This window comes from Palaemon carinicauda, chromosome 17 (genome assembly GCF_036898095.1).
Source record: "Palaemon carinicauda isolate YSFRI2023 chromosome 17, ASM3689809v2, whole genome shotgun sequence".
Classification (NCBI taxonomy): Eukaryota; Metazoa; Arthropoda; class Malacostraca; order Decapoda; family Palaemonidae; genus Palaemon; species Palaemon carinicauda.
Window position 1 is genome coordinate 30,693,462 of NC_090741.1, and position 17,500 is coordinate 30,710,961.

The 17,500-nt window shown below is 44.2% G+C and overlaps 1 protein-coding gene across 1 annotated transcript in view; it reads left to right on the top strand.

Moving 5' to 3' along the window:
• Positions 1-17,500, top strand: part of LOC137656014 (uncharacterized) — an 87,578-nt gene that overhangs the window by 69,245 nt on the left and 833 nt on the right. Inside the window, exons 2-3 of the mRNA XM_068390202.1 lie at positions 3,888-4,052; positions 4,632-4,969. Of these exons, the coding sequence (XP_068246303.1) occupies positions 3,888-4,052; positions 4,632-4,969 (503 nt within the window). The remainder of the gene's footprint in view (positions 1-3,887; positions 4,053-4,631; positions 4,970-17,500) is intronic.

Consider the following 17,500-nt stretch of genomic DNA (forward strand, 5'->3'; position numbering starts at 1 on the left):
TCTTTATGTTCCTCCCAGTCTGACAAGGGACTCAGCCGAGTGCGGCTGGTACTGCTAGGGTTGCAAAGCCCACCCTTCCACTTTATCCACCACAGATGAAGCTTCATTCAAGGCACCGGAGGAAGCAGCAGCGCCTACCGGAACTGCGTCACAATCGCTCGTCATTCATTCCTATTTCTAGCACGCTCTCTTACTTCTCTCACATCTATCCTCCTATTACCCAGAGCTTCCTTCACTCCATCCATCCACCCAAACCTTGGCCTTCCTCTTCATTCTTTAGCAGACAGCCATTTTCCATTCTCTCAACATGGCCAAACCACCTCAACACATTCATATCCACTCTAGCTGCTAACTCATTTCTTACACCCGTTCTCACCCTCACTACTTCGTTCCTAACCCTATCTACTCGAGATACACCAGCCATGCTCCTTAGACACTTCATCTCAAACACATTCAATTTCTGTCTCTCTGTCACTTTCATTCCCCACAACTCCGATCCATACATATCAGTTGGTACAATCACTTTCTCATACAGAACTCTTTACATTCATGCCCAATACCCTCTTTTTTACTACCACCTTAACTGCCCCCAACACTTTGTATCCTTCATTCACTCTCTGATGTATATCTGTTTCCAATCCACCATTCGCTGCAACAACAGACCCCAAATACTTAAACTGATCCACCTCCTCAAGTAACTCTCCATTCAACATGACATTCAATCTCGCACCACCTTCCCTTTTCCTACATCTCATAACCTTACTCTTACTCACATTAACTCTCAACTTCCTTCTCTCACACACCCTTCCAAATTCTGTCACTAATCGGCCAAGCTTCTCTTCTGTGTCTGCAACCAGTACAGTATCATCCGCAAACAACAACTGATTTACCTCCCATTCATGGTCATTCTCGTCTACCAGTTTCAATCCTCGTCCAAGCACCCGAGCATTCACCTCTCTCACCACTCCATCAACATACAAGTTAAGCAACCACGGTGACATTACACATCCCTGTCTCAGTCCCACTCTCACTGGAAACCAATCGCTCACTTCATTTCCTATCCTAACATATGCTTTACTATATTTGTACAAAACTTTTCACTGCTTGCAACAACCTTCCACCAACTTCATATAACCCCATCACATTCCTCATTACTTCCCTATCAACTCTATCATACACTTTCTCTAGATCCATAAACACAACATACACATCCTTACCTTTTGCTAAATATCTCTCGCAGATCTGGCTAACTGTAAAAATCTGATTCATACAACCCCTACCTCTTCTTAAACCCTCCTGTACTTCTAAGATTGCATTCTCTGTTTTATACTTAATCCTATTAATCAGTACTCTACCATACCCTTTTCCAAGTACACTTAACAAACTAATACCCCTTGAAATACAACACTCATGCACATCTCCTTTACCTTTGTATAGTGGTAAAATACATGTACAAACCCTATCTACTGGTACCATTGACAACACAAAACACATTAAACAATCTCACCAACCATTCAAGTACAGTCACACCCCCTTCCTTCAACATCTCAGCTCTCACACCATCCATACCAGATTCTTTTCCTACTCTCTTTGCATCTAGTGCTCTCCTCACTTCCTCTCTTGTAATCTTTCTCTCATTCTCATCTCCCATCACCGATACCTCAACACCTGCAACAACAATTATATCTGGCTCCATATTATCCTTTAACATTCAGTAAACTTTCAAAATACTCCGCCCACATTTTCCTTGCCTCCTCTCCTTTTAACCACCTTCCATTTCCATCTTTCACTGTCTCTTCAATTCTTGAACCAGCCTTCCTTACTCTCGTCACTTCTTTCCAAAACTTCTTCTTATTCTCTTCATATGAATGAACCAATCCCTGACCCCACCTCAGGTCAGCTGCGCTTCTTGCCTCGTTTACCTTGCGCTTTACTTCCTCATTTTTCTCTCTATATCTTTCATATTTCTCTACACTATTACTCTGCAACCATTCTTCAAAAGCCATCTTTTTCTCTTTCACTTTTACCTTCACTCCTTCATTCCACCATCCACTACCCTTCCTCCTATTGCCTCCAAGAAACTTCTAGCCACACACATCATTTGCAATCCCAACAATATTTTCTTTTACTAACTTCCACTCCACCTCTAAATTACCAGTTTCTCTTACTTTCACTTCATCATATGCCATTTTTTACTTTTCTTGATATTTACTTTTTACCCTCGGTTTTATTAGCTCTTCCGCCCTCACTAGCTCCCTTTTACATCCACCTACTCTATTCCCCTATTCTTATGCTACAACTAATTTTCCTTCCACCAAAAAATGATCAGACATACCGTTAACCATACCCCTAAACATATGCATGTCTTTCAATCTTCCAAACATTCTTTTAGTTATCAACACATAATCCATTAACACCATTTCTACCACTCTTCCATTTGCCACTCTTACCCATGTATACTTGTTTATATCTTTCGTTTTGAAAAAGCTAGATCCCCATCTTTTGCTCAACTTACATATCTAACAGTCTCTCACCACTCTAATTTTTACCTGGTATGCCATACTTGCCAATGACAGCTTCTACCTCTCCAGCGCCTACTCTAGCATTTAAATCACCCATGACAAATATATATTTCCTTCAATCCATTCCTTCTACACACCTAGTTAATTCATTCCTGAACTCGTTCCGCTCTTCTTCACTTTTCTCACAACCTGGCCCATACGCACTGATAAAAGCCCAACATTCCCTACCCAACCTGACCCTTGCCCACATTAACCTGGATGATATAGCCTTCCATTCCACTACTTTATCTGTCATCCATTCACAAAGCAATAAAGCCACACCTTCTCTTGCTCTTCCCCTTTCAATCCTAGACACTCTACCAGACATTTCACCAAACATCACTTCACCTTTCCCTTTTATCTCTGTGTCACAAAAAGCCAATATATCCATCCTTCTATTCCTAAACATACTTCCAATCTCACATCTTTTACTCGCTATCGTACCACAGCCACGCACATTCTAACACCCAAAATCTAGAGTGCGGGGAGCAGTCACTCTTCCCCTAGCCCCACCTCTTTGATGTCTCACAGGATTATAATATAGGAGAGGGGGTTCCCAGCCCCCTCGTCCCGTCCCTTTTAGTTGTCTCTTACGACAAGCAGGAATACGTTGAAGCTATCTTAATCATTTTTATGCCCCCGCAGCCACAGGGGCTATAATACTATTACACTTAATTCCAAAATAAGAAAAAATGGCTGTAGGTGGACGACATCAGGGAACTTTTGCATATGTACTTGGAAGTTCGTAATTTGTTAAGAAAGCCTGCTAATGATTATACCACACATGCCCAGTAACTCATAATCAGTCTCCGAAGAGTAGACAATGAACTTCACGTTTAAATCAATCGATACGTAAGTTATTATTCCCAAGCTCCCAATAACTATATGGAGACAAATCCCAAACTAACCAGCACTCGTTCATTTCTTATAGCAAATTCCCGTTTCATTAAAAATTTGAGTATCAAATATTAACCATTATGTTTAATTGAAATATTATCCTTTTTACTCAAATGTATTCATTTATGAACTCAACAGAACCTATCCACTTAACAAAAAAGTTTGATAACCTTACAGTATTTAAAGCCTCCTGGCTAGTACAGTGGTAACGTGTATGCCTAGCATTCGCATAGCAGCAGAACAATCCCCGCCCAGGACTGAGTTTAATCTGTTTACTGGAGAGGCCACTGCTGTGGTAAGGCACCACAGGGGGGCGAGGGGATTGGGGTTGCCTGGCTGATGTTCTGGTGAGCATCTATTCCTGTGGAACTGGAACTGAAACCAGACACTTTTAACCTTTAACCTTTATTGTACTACTCTATGTTACAGGAAAATGTCTGGAGCTATCATACTGTGCATAGCCCTTCTGGTAGGTGGAATAAATACGCCTGCGGTTCTTGCAGTTATCAACAACATCTTGTACCATTCGGTTGGAGAAGTCACGGAAGGAATCTCGGACACTTTTGCTCTTTATGATGGAGTTCCTAAAATTAGGTGAGTCGGAATGGGCTTTGAGGTCCTGCTTCCATGCGGGAGATTTAGCCTCTTTTATTTTTTTTTTTTTTTTTTTTTTTTGGTAACGTTATCTTCTCAGAAGATGCAGTAGCTGAATCTCTCTAACGTTTTACATCAACTTATTCTCTTCTTTATCAGGCATCTGATAAGATAACAGGGAGAGTAAGTTTTCAAAATACATGGTGTTCTTTAGCTGGTGATTATCAATGAGATGCTTTATTTTTTTAATAAAATTGCGATGAAAAGTACCAAGTGACTTTTCAAATAAATACTATTCACTCAACGTACTTTGTTATGAGATGCATCTAGATTATCAACAATACTCTGGCTGAAATAATCTGACAGACCCTTCTTAGTACTTATTCTATTTACTAAGCTGCCATTATTTTATTTAATACATCTCTATAATTCAAAAAAATGATTAGACGAAAATAAATGTCTTCATATGCTTCTCCAGTATAATCTATATAATCACCAGGCATAATGTTACGGAAGAAATCCTTTTTATTACTTGCCCTTGTATATTATTGCTTCAAACACTCTCACTTTTCTCGGCAGGTGTTTGGCCATTTGCTCAGAGAAGGAGTGCCCAATAGTGGCCTGGGGCGCAGGAAGTCGCGGCTCTGGGCACTGCCGTGTCCTTAGTGGAGCAGCCGTTTCCACGAACATTGCCATTACATTAAGTGCCACTGCAGGCACTCTGACCGTGTACGTTCCAATTAGCTCGACTCTCACCTTCGTCCAGAAACCCTACGCTTTGCTCCTTCACATCGCAGGTTCATATTCTTGGTCGCAGATGAGAATGAATTGCAGAAATAAGGGAATTGGGCTGTACACCCCGATGTCCAGTTCAATAATAGGAGACTTGTTTGGCACATATGGCAATTTCTGGACTGGTAAGCAACAGGTTTATCTTCTTTTCTATGCCGGCTCAGTGAATTTTCCAGAAATATTTTTGAGTTCAATAATTATTTTGTCATTTATTTCCACATTGGCTTAAGAATCCGGTTGAACTGCTAGTGGTTTAAAGTATTTTCATATATAATAATTTCCCTCAAATATTTTTATAAATGTTTCTCAATTTTCTTCAAATATATTTCATTGTAACCCAAAAAATTTCAAAGAGTAAACTATCAAGAAAATGCCAGATATTTTATTATATTGACGATAAATCCTTATAGTTTTATGTGACAGCTTTTCCTTTTGAAAATTTTCTGTGAGATACAGTATATATATATATATATATATATATATATATAAATATATATATATATATATATATATATATATATATATATATATATATATATGTGTGTGTGTGTGTCTATATATATATATATATATATATATATATATATATATATATATATATATATATATATACATATATATATATATATATATATATATATATATATATATATATATATATATATATATATATATATATATATATAAATATATATATATATATATATATATATATATATATATATATATATATATATATATATATATATATAGGTAGATAGATAGATAGATAGATAGATAGATCTATATATATATATATATATATATATATATATATATATATATATATATATATACATATATATATATATATATATATATATATCTATATATATATATATATATATATATATATATATATATATATATATATATATATATATATATATATATATATATATAACGGATTTTGAGCGAAGCGAAAAATCTATTTTTGGGTGAGATAGCCATGACGTCCTGATGGAAGGTTCCTTTTTGGTAGCTTCCTTGGGTATATGACTACTAGGATATTCCCAGAGAATTAAACCACAGGTTATCACAGAATTCTTACTTCTGGAGCAAGTATCCTAAAGGTTTCCCTTTAAGACATCGTATATCAACAGGGGACGCATGTATTAACACGCCACATAGCTATCTGCACCCCATATAGAGTTAACACTTCGATATGGAGGGGCGGAGAATAACTGGGGAGCCGTTCCACAGTTACACTCGTCCGTGGCTACTTTTGGTACTCGAAACGTAAACAAACGGGCACCATTGCTAAATGACGTCACGTCCGTCCTCATCCTGATGCCAGCTGCTTGCTAATCTCCATGATACAGCAGGACAGGGCGGGACCTGAAAGGCTGGACTAGAATAGCAGGGAGGGTCCATCAGGACGTCATGGCTATCTCACCCAAAAATAGATTTTTCGCTTCGCTCAAAATCCGTTTTTTGGGCTCAAGCCATGACGTCCTGATGGAAGAGTACCAGAGAATCAATCTATCGTGGTAGATTTCCCCTTATAGAGTAAGTGCCAAGGGCTTTGAATAAAGGTAAGCATTGTGACCTCGATAGAGGTTCCGTGGGGATGCAGCTTCCTGCCCCCCTGGCAGAGAAGTCCCAACGGTCCATACCAAAGTTCAAAGTGGTCATCGAAGGGCTACTCACCTTGCGGAGAGTACGTGAAGAACTCGGAGACAAGACAGAATGGTCGATATTCGTGTAGGAACAATCTCAACAATAGATAAGTGGTGGTTAGGCACTATATTTCATGGCTAGAGAACAGTCTGGTCTCGAAGATATGGCGCAAGTAAGTATTCAATTAGGAATATTACACAGCATAGGTGAGTATATAATACGGATAGAACCTATTATTCTTCTTATTTTCAATGACGAGGTGAGAGTAAGAGAAACTGGTAATTTAGAGGAGGAGTGGAAGTTAGCAAAAGAAAATTTTGTTGGGATTGCAAGTGATGTATGTGGCAAGAAGGTTGTTGGAGGCAGCATGAGGAAGGGCAGTGAATGGTGGAATGAAGGAGTGAAGGTAAAAGTGGAAGAGAAAAAGAGGGCTTTTGAAGAATGGCTGCAGAGTAATAGTATAGAGAAGTATGAAAAATATAGAGAGCAAAAGGTGGAAGTAAAGCGCAAGGTACGTGAGGCAAAGAGGGCAGCTGACCTGAGGTGGGGTCAGGGACTGGGTCAGTCATATGAAGAGAATAAGAAGAAGTTTTGGAAAGAAGTGAAGAGAGTAAGGAAGGCCGGCGCAAGAATTGAAGAGACAGTCAAAGATGGAAATGGAAGGTTGTTAAAAGGAGAGGAGGCAAGGCAAAGGTGGGCGGAATATTTTGAAAGTTTGCTGAATGTTGAGGATGATAGGGAGGCAGATATAATTGCTGTTCCAGGTGTTGAGGTGCCAGTGATGGGAGATGAGAATGAGAGAGAGATTACAATAGAGGAAGTGAGGAGAGCACTAGATGAAACGAGAGTAGGAAAAGCATCGGGTATGGATGGTGTGAAAGCTGAGATGTTGAAGGAAGGGGGTGTGACTGCACTTCAATGGTTGGTGAGATTGTTTAATGTGTGTTTTGTGTTGTCAATGGTACCAGTAGATTGGGTCTGTGCATGTATTTTACCACTATATAAGGGTAAGGGAGATGTGCATGAGTGTTGTAATTCAAGAGGTATTAGTTTGTTGAGTGTAGTTGGAAAAGTGTATGGTAGAATACTGATTAATAGGATTAAGGATAAAACAGAAAATGCAATCTTGGAAGTACAGGGTGGTTTTAGAAGAGGTAGGGGTTGTATGAATCAGATTTTTACAGTTAGGCAGATATGCGAGAAATATTTAGCAAAAGGTAAGGAGGTGTATGTTGCGTTTATGGATCTGGAGAAAGCATTTGATAGAGTTGATAGGGAAGCAATGTGGAATGTGATGAGGTTATATGGAGTTGGTGGAAGGTTGTTGCAAGCAGTGAAAAGTTTCTACAAAAGTAGTAAAGCATGTGTTAGAATAGGAAATGAAGTGAGCGATTAGTTTCCGGTGAGAGTGGGGCTGAGACAGGGATGTGTGATGTCACCATGGTTGTTTAACTTGTATGTTGATGGAGTGGTGAGAGAGGTGAATGCTCGAGTGCTTGGACGAGGATTAAAACTGGTAGGCGAAAATGATCATGAATGGGAGGTAAATCAGTTGTTGTTTGCGGATGATACTGTACTGGTAGCAGACACAGAAGAGAAGCTTGACCGACTAGTGACAGAATTTGGAAGGGTGTGTGAGAGAAGGAAGTTGAGAGTTAATGTGGGTAAGAGTAAGGTTATGAGATGTACGAGAAGGGAAGGTGGGGCAAGGTTGAATGTCATGTTGAATGGAGAGTTACTTGAGGAGGTGGATCAGTTTAAGTACTTGGGGTCTGTTGTTGCAGCAAATGGTGGAGTGGAAGCAGATGTACGTCAGAGAGTGAATGAAGGTTGCAAAGTGTTGGGGGCAGTTAAGGGAGTAGTAAAAAATAGAGGATTAGGCATGAATGTAAAGAGAGTTCTCTATGAGAAAGTGATTGTACCAACTGTGATGTATGGATTGGAGTTGTGGGGAATGAAAGTGATGGAGAGACAGAAATTGAATGTGTTTGAGATGAAGTGTCTGAGGAGTATGGCTGGTGTATCTCGAGTAGATAGGGTTAGGAACGAAGTGGTGAGGGTGAGAACGGGTGTAAGAAATGAGTTAGCGGCTAGAGTGGATATGAATGTGTTGAGGTGGTTTGGCCATGTTGAGAGAATGGAAAATGGCTGTCTGCTAAAGAAGGTGATGAATGCAAGAGTTGATGGGAGAAGTACAAGAGGAAGGCCAAGGTTTGGGTGGATGGATGGTGTGAAGAAAGCTCTGGGTGATAGGAGGATAGATGTGAGAGAGGCAAGAGAGCGTGCTAGAAATAGGAATGAATGGCGAGCGATTGTGACGCAGTTCCGGTAGGCCCTGCTGCTTCCTCCGGTGCCTTAGATGACCGCGGAGGTAGCAGCAGTAGGGGACTCAGCAGTATGAAGCTTCATCTGTGGTGGAAATGTGGGAGGTTGGGCCGTGGCACCCTAGCAGTACCAGCTGAACTCGGCTGAGTCCCTGGTTAGGCTGGAGGAACGTAGAGAGTAGAGGTCCCCTTTTTGTTTTGTTTCATGTTGTTGTCGGCTACCCCCCAAAATTGGGGGAAGTGCCTTTGGTAGATGTATGTGTATGTATGTATTTCAAGAGAAAGGGGATAATGAAACTATGACAACCATGTATTTCATAGTATCAATAGGAGCGGAGAGAGACGCACAAGTAATAAAATAGAAATTTTATTTCACAATTGCAGGATATAGTAACAATAAATGCAATAAAAGATGTAAAGTTAATTTACAAATAAATTATAATGTATATAGCAATGAGAAGACTTCGCTCTTGAATCTGAAAGAAAATTTCAAATTATTAGAAAGCACAAGTTTCATAGGAACGTCAGTCTTTAATAAGGAAAAAACACATCATGCTCTAGGCATGTGGCACTCATCTGACGACTATGACATTTCACCTTGTAAAGAACAGTCTATGAGAAACACTAAGTGTCCATGAAATCACTACGTATCACACGAGGGTCAACATAGGCACCCGAAGAGTTAAAGTCCCAAGTAACTCACTGTTCTATGCAGAGTTAACTGCAGGTTTCATAACACTACCTGCGGCTACCACGAAATGTTTGACTTCATGCACTTGCTTCGCGTAGTGCTTGAAGAAAACGCGCGAAGATTTCCATCCTGTGAAGCTCTTGAGGCTTTCGAAATCCATGCTCTGGAGAAAATTCAGAGACGACGCGACTTCTCTAGGATTGTGACCTGCGGGTGTACTGTCAGGATCCGCTCTGTGAATGAAGTAGGTGATTTTCGCTCTTAGTTGTTTCAGTGACAGGTCGCTACCCGATGTTTCTCCTTTGAAGAGTTGGCCTCCACCAAAGTCTGAAGTTCTCCGAAGATAGACCTTGAGGCTCTCTACCGGACATAGAGAGGCATCTTCTTTCAGGGGGCAGATTCTCCAAGGGCCCCATCTCTTGGTGGGTAGTTCATTTTTCGCGAGAAACGTTGGATCCGGGAAGAGGGTAAGGTCTCCTGAGTCTGTAAACAGGATATGACCCTTGTCTCTTGATAATGCCACTATTTCGCTGACTCGGGCTCCTGAGGCAAGAGCAAAAAGAAATATAACTTTTTGAGTCAGATCTTTGAGAGGGCACAAATCGTTGTCCAAGTTGGAGGCAAAATGGAGCACCTTGTCCAGGGACCAGGAGGTAGGTTTTGGCGGAGGTGCTGGGCGTAGACGAGCGCATGCCTTCGGCAGTTTATTGAAGATATCGCTGGACAGATCAATCTGGAAGGCCTACAGTAGTGGTCTAGTCAAGGCCAATTTGCAGGTAGAAAACGTGTTAGCTGCTAAGCCCTGTCCATGAAGGTGAATGAAGAAGGACATGCAAAAATCAATGGTGATTTCCGTAGAATTTTTTGCCTTGACGAATGAGACCCACTTTCTCCAGGATGATTCATATTGCCGTCGTGTGGATTCGGTCTTGTATTCCTCGAGGAAATCTAGACTTTTCTTCGAGATCCCAAACCTTTTCTTCGCGGTTAGGGAGAGAAAATCATGAGATGAAGGTCCCTGACTTTCGATGATGAAGCGAAGACAGTCGACTTCTGTACTTGCTGGGAGAGAACTGGGCCCGGGAGAGGGATCAGCGTGGGCTGCAGCTCCAGGACCAGGGGGTACCAATTGCTCCGGGGCCACCTGGGAGCCACCAGGGCCACTGTCCCTTTGAAGGTTCTCAGCTTGGAGAGGACTTTCAGCAGAAGGTTGGTGGGAGGGAACAGGTAGATCCTGGACTATCTGTTCCAATCCAGTGACATGGCGTCCACTGCTTCTGCCTTGGGGTCCTCGTACGGGGCCACATAACGAGGAAGTTGATTGTTGTCGCTCGTTGCGAAGAGAGCGATCTGCAGTTCCGGGACTTGGTGAGAGATGAAGGAAAACGATCTTGCGTCTAGAGACCATTCCGACTCTATCGGGCTTGTCCGAGATAGAGCGTCCGCCGTCATGTTGCGGAATCCTTGTAGGTGAACTGCAGACAGGTGCCATTTCTTCTTCTCTGCCAGGCGGAAGATTGGGAGAAGCACCTGATTTATCTGGGGCGATCTCGAGCCCTGACGATTGAGACATCTGACTACCACCGAGTTGTCCAGAGTCAGACGAATGTGGATCGAGGGAGGCGGAGAGAGTTTCTTCAGGGTGAGAAGGACCGCCATGGCCTCCAAGATGTTGATGTGAAACGTCTTGAATAGGGGAGACCATGTACCTTGAGCCTGTTGTTGGTGGGAGTGACCTCCCCAACCCTCCAGTGAAGCGTCCGTGTGGATGTTGAGTGATGGAGGTGGATGTTGAAGAGGAATGGACCTTTTCAGGGCCTTTGCTTCCGACCACGGCTTTAAGAGTAACCGAAGTCTGTTTGGGAGCCGTCTCTTGAGGTCTCTTCGAGCGATGGATGCAGAACGTCTCCAGACTCCCGCGGCATCCTTTAGCTGTGCACGCAGCACTGGGTTTGTCACTGAGGCGAACTGTAGAGAGCCTAGAACTTGTTCCTGCTGACGTCTTGAGATCCGCTTGGATTTCAGCAGTTTTTTGACAGACCCCGCTATTTCTTTCCTTTTCTTCTGGGGAATAGAATGGCGGTGTGACTGAAGATTCCACTGGATTCCTAACCATTGGAACTTCTGAGCTGGAGAGAGGCGAGATTTCTTGGTGTTTATCTTGAATCCCAGGTGTTCTAGAAACTGGGTGACCTTGTTGCAGGATCTTAGACAATCTTCGGGCGATGTCGCCCAGACCAGCCAGTCGTCGAGGTAGGCCATCACCTGGACGCCGCGGAGGCGGAGCTGTTGAACGATGGCGTCTGCCAGCTTTGTGAAGATCCGTGGGGCCACGTTGAGCCCGAAGGGCATGGCCCTGAAAGCGTAGCTTTTCCTTTGGAGTCGAAATCCTAGGTAGGAGGAAGCATGTTGGTTCATTGGAACGTGCCAGTAGGCATCCGCCAGGTCTATCGAGACCGTGTAGGAACCTTAAGGCAGAAGGGTCCGTATCTGTTGAAGAGTCAGCATCTTGAACTTGTTGTTCGCTATGAACTTGTTGAGGGGGGATAAGTCTAGAATGACTCTGAGTTTGTCGGAGTCCTTCTTGGGGACGCAAAACAGTCTCCCTTGGAACCTGGTTGACTTTACCCTCCTTATCACCTTCTTGTTTAAGAGTTCTAGGACATATTCTTCCAGGAGGGGGGTTGACTGTTGGAAGAATTGCTGGAAGGTTGGGGGTGGTTGAGTCCAGCTCCAGCCCAGACCCTTCTTGACGATGCTGTGTGCCCAGGGATCGACGGTCCAACGATCCTGGAATTGGCGGAGTCTTCCTCCCACCGGAAGCACTTCATTGCTTCTGGCTTCCTGAGGGTTTACTACCTCGGCCGCTAGCTCACCTTCCTCCTCTGCCTCTGGAGGGACGGCGAGATGCATCTCTGCCTGCACCTCTGTTTGAGCCTCTACCTTTGGGACGAAAGGTAGTTGACTGCTGCTCAAATGCAGGGGTGAAGACCGGCGACTGTGACAAGACCGGTTGGGTGACCAATTGAAAGGTCTGTTGTGGCTGAGCTGCCACTTGGGGAGTAGCGGATCCCGGAAACTGCCGTCTCTGTTGACGTAGCTGGGGTTTTGGCTTTGTGGGTTTCCTCTTAGGTTGAGGGCCGTCGTCCTGAGAGGATTTCCTTTTCTTCGACATGCCCCATTTATGGAGAAGGTTCCTGTTCTCCGTGGCGGCCTTGTCGGTGATCTCTTTCACTAGGGAGGAGGGAAAGAGGTGTTTACCCCAGATGTTGGAGGAAATCAGCCTCCGGGGTTCGTGTCTCACTGTAGCACTTGAGAACACGAATTCACGACAGGCTCTACGAGCCTTCGTGAAGCTGTACAGATCCTTTACTACCGTTGCCAGATGTGTCTTGGCAAGGACCATGTAGTAGTCAGGGACCCTAGTGTCACCGGCCATGACTTCGAGCTGTACTTGGAGGGACATAGATGCGGCGAGCCTTTCCTTTGTATCATGTTCCTGACGAAGGAGATGATCGTTAAGTTTCGGGAGGTCCTCGTTAAACTGACGACCAGCGACGTCAGGCTCTAGTTTCCCCACCACGAAGGTTGACTGGACGTCTTTCCAGTGTCTAACATCAGGGGGAGTGGTCAGGGAGAAGGGCCTGCACTCCTCCAGTACAGGGCAAGGTTTCTCTTCTTCCACTGCCTTATGTACCGCAGTGAAGGCCTTTTCTAGAAAGGGGAAGGTCGCATCGTCTGGTGCGACGTAGGTCGGGTGCTTTTTGCTAAGCGCCGGCAGTTTAGAGCAGGTGAAGACCCTACTTTTCACCGTGTTGGCTAACATAGCCTGGGCCTTCGGGAGATCGAACACTATAACCTCCTTTGGTTCGGTCTCTTCTTTAGAGGCGGGTTCGAACCTGAGTCGGACGTAACAGTCCGGGTAAGCCTCAAAGTTTGGGAAGAATTCCACTTCTTCCAGCGCGATCGAGCCGACCTTCTCGCTAATAAAGATCTTGCCCGTGGTGATCGGCATGTGCTCGGCATACCTCCATGGGTTAGTATCCGAGCATGCAGGGAGGTCCTTAACCGAAATCCTTTTCGGTTGCTTCGAACTTCCGAGATTGGACCTGAAGAACTCATGCGTCTCGCGAAGTTTCTTATCCATGAGAGCTTCAAGCATCTTGAAGATCTCCTGAGTGTTGGATGGGGTAGGATCCGGGGTAGCGGATGTAGAAGGGAGTGATACATCCGTCGGTGTAGGAGTTGGTGCAGGGGTGGAAGCTGGAGCGACCTCATGCTCCGACTCAGGGTATTCCACCTGATCTTCCTCATAGTCGAGCTCGTCGCCCATGAGGTTCCTCTCCGTGGTCTCCGACACTTCCGACATACGTTCCACGTTGTCGGAGTCTAAACGGCACTCATGCATGGACTAAGCCATGACCACATCCGGTTCCACCACTATCTGGACGGTGGGAATCTGATCACTAGGGACCACTGAGTCTTTTGATGCCTTCGGGAATAGCAAGGCCCTCAAATCTTCGGTGGCGAGATACGGTCCGGTGGCGTTCTTCTGGAAGCAACGCACCCACTTGCGTAGCTTCTCTCGAGCAGTGTCCCTTACCTCCGCTGAAGGAGGATCGTCGAACGCTTCGACCAGACGACTCTTGCAGACTGTACAGTGCTGCGGGTCCCAGAATTTCAGGTCGCCTTTCTTATTGGCGCAGGGGGCGTGGGTCCGACACGCCGTGTGCCCGTAGAAGTGCGGGCGCTTCACTCCACAGAAGTTGTGGTCACACTTGATGTACTCCTCCTGTAAAAGAAAGAGATCATGAGTATACGGAAGTCATAAGAGTGACTTACATTACTCTAAAGTTAAATTTTAAGCAGTTAAACTTTCACTTAACATTAATTAATTTATAATATTGTAATGTTAAAGAGAGGAGCGGGAAAGGAAGTAGATAGTCACATACTTGTGCATCCCGCCCAGCTGGTTACCGTAACCTTATCAATAGGCAATTTCGTTTGTGACCGAGGACACAAAAGCGGAAATCTTCATGGACCGCCATAGAAGGCAGAAGAAAATTCTAGCAGAGATTGCCTGCGAGGTATATCAAGGACTGAGACCACTCAGACCTTTAGAGTAAAGGGGGTAGCAGAAGACCCCATATAGGATCGGGTTCCGGCAACCAGCTGCGCTAAGACACACACAGTATGCTGGAAACTTGTAATATGCAATAAGACAGCACGCCCACTAATAGAACGGTAAGACAATACCTATCCATCGGAGTAGCCAAGCTATCTGGTTGCAGTGTAGGGCTATCAGCATGTAGTCGATAGCTGGTAGAAGGGGTGCAAGTCCCTTGGTGCTTCCGGAGGGCCCCGGCAGACCGGCGGAACGCCGGAGGCCGCTCCAGCAGGGTTTATGGCATTAAGGAAGGCACATAGAGAATTCAGGTATGATGCCAGCTTGGCGGCCGCCGGCACAGCGGCGGGAGGCGGCGGCTTGGTGACCAGTTCATAAGATAAGGCAGAATTGTATAGTATACCCAGACCACCGGCAATCACTGCCGGCACGCCGGAGGCCGGCCCGAAGGGCGGACAACCGAAACTAGGTAATGGAAGGGTGGGCCATCGGCTGAACGCCGACGGAAGGCGGCAGCCCTCCGGCACACGGAAGGCTGTCAACTTAGGGGAGGGAGGGTATCTCAGGAATGTGTCACCAAGAGAAGGGCGGTATCGCCGGCAGTAGAGGCGGCAAGGGACCGGCACCAGGATAGGTAGAGAGACAGAAGGAGGGATTGGAGGGGTAAGATCACATACCCCTCTGGCATCTCACCTGAGTGAGTGTATCCATGATAGGAGTAGGTCCTATCACCCAATGGCAGGGGGCCAGCAGTCGGCCGGGTGCCAGTGTAACCCAAGGGAGGGTTAGGGTACACCCGAGAGGGGGGGGGGGAACCCCTGTGGACAAGTCGCTTCCAGTGGCTAACCCCATAGGACACTATGAAGGGTATATGTACCAGAGCGGCCTGCTCAACAGGAGCTCAAGATAGCAATATCGGTCCACCCGAAGGAGGAGTTGTAGGACTAGGGACAGATGTGTATAGGCTAGACTATGCCAAGGGATAGGTGGGGAGGGAGAAGAAGAGGGGTCTTCCATAGGGGAGGCTCTGTACAAAAACAGCCACCAAGGAAGGGAGGACGCTCCCTAGCCTAGGGTAGGTAACCTGAATGAGAGCGATGCACGGGTACCGTCTCAAACTAAAATAGTACAGAACTAGCCCCCCCTCCCCGAGGCCTAACCTAGATAAGGAGTGTTAAACCCCAAGCTAGGTAGGCTGAAAGACACATCGCAAGTTACATGGAAGGTTAAGTAACCTAACCGAAGCAACTGAGGAAGGACAGGCCGTTCCTCTTTCTCGGACACAACCCTAAGGGGGGATCATTCCCTTAGGGAGGACAGAGAAGCGATAAATGCTCTGATACGGACTTGATCCCCCTATATAGCAGGGGGAGCATGGCCACACAGAGGGAATGCCCGAAGGCAGGGGATGAAGGGAGCATATAGGGGTCCTACATTTAGGTTAGGTTAGAAAGGTACACAATCAGACCGATCCCCTATATGGTCCCTGAAGGCGAAAAACACTTGCATCACAGTAAACAGTATGATAAATAATGCCACTATCTTCATAACTTAACCTAGGATCACTGGAATATATCATGCATGAACACTGGTGCTAGGCAATCTGGCCTAGGGGCTAAGCTAGCAATCTAGTATGGGGTCAGGCGATGACCGGATAAAAGAGCGTCAAAACACGATATAGGAAGTTCCTAGCTATGAAGACTAAATAACTAACAGTATCAATTAGTTAAGAGGCCGGAATAAGCTGTTCAGACTAGTTAAACAAGGCATGCAAGAGAACAGCGACGCCATAAAATGGCGTGTCCGGTAGCAGCACAGCTCCGCCAGAAAACATGAAATATCTCGAAAAGTATAAGTTACTTTACAGTCAGAGCTTATTTAAACAATACTGGGACCTGGTACTCAACTTTCCAGAAGAAGGCGAGGCTGAAGGTAGCGACATTACGAAGATGCAAGCCGATAAAAAAGCACAAGGGGAAATCCGTCTAAGCAAGGCAGCTACTAGCAGAAGGATGAGGACGGAGGTGACGTCATTTAGCAATGGCGCCCGTTTGTTTACGTTTCGAGTACCAAAAGTAGCCACGGACGAGTGTAACTGTGAAACGGCTCCCCAGTTATTCTCCGCCCCTCCATATCGAAGTGTTAACTCTATATGGGGTGCAGATAGCTATGTGGCGTGTTAATACATGCGTCCCCTGTTGATATACGATGTCTTAAAGGGAAACCTTTAGGATACTCGCTCCAGAAGTAAGAATTCTGTGATAACCTGTGGTTTAATTCTCTGGGAATATCCTAGTAGTCATATACCCAAGGAAGCTACCAAAAAGGAACCTTCCATCAGGACGTCATGGCTTGAGCCCAAAAATATATATATAAATCTATATATATATATATATATATATATATATATATATATATATATATATATATATATATATATATATATATATATATATATATATATATATATATATATATATATATATATATATATATATGGATGGCAAATGGTATGTTCAATTCTATTAACTTCAAAATTAATTCACTTTCCTTTTGTTATCGATTTGAGGTCTAATCAAAACTTCCTAGAAGTGTAATATCAGTCATCGTGTACTTTTTTCATTTAAGGTATTGTCTAGCTATAAACTTTTACTGCATTCGTCTGAGTTTTTTTTTTTCTTTACGTGAAAGCTGTTTAAAAGACCAACATAGTTTTTGAGTACTAATTCTAGATTTTTGACCTACGTTTATGAATCTCTTATAAGATAAAGGACCATCTAAACCCAGTCCAGATTTCAAATTATTGGGGATGAAATTAAACCTAAACAAATCAGTGATTTGATTTTCTATGAGTCTC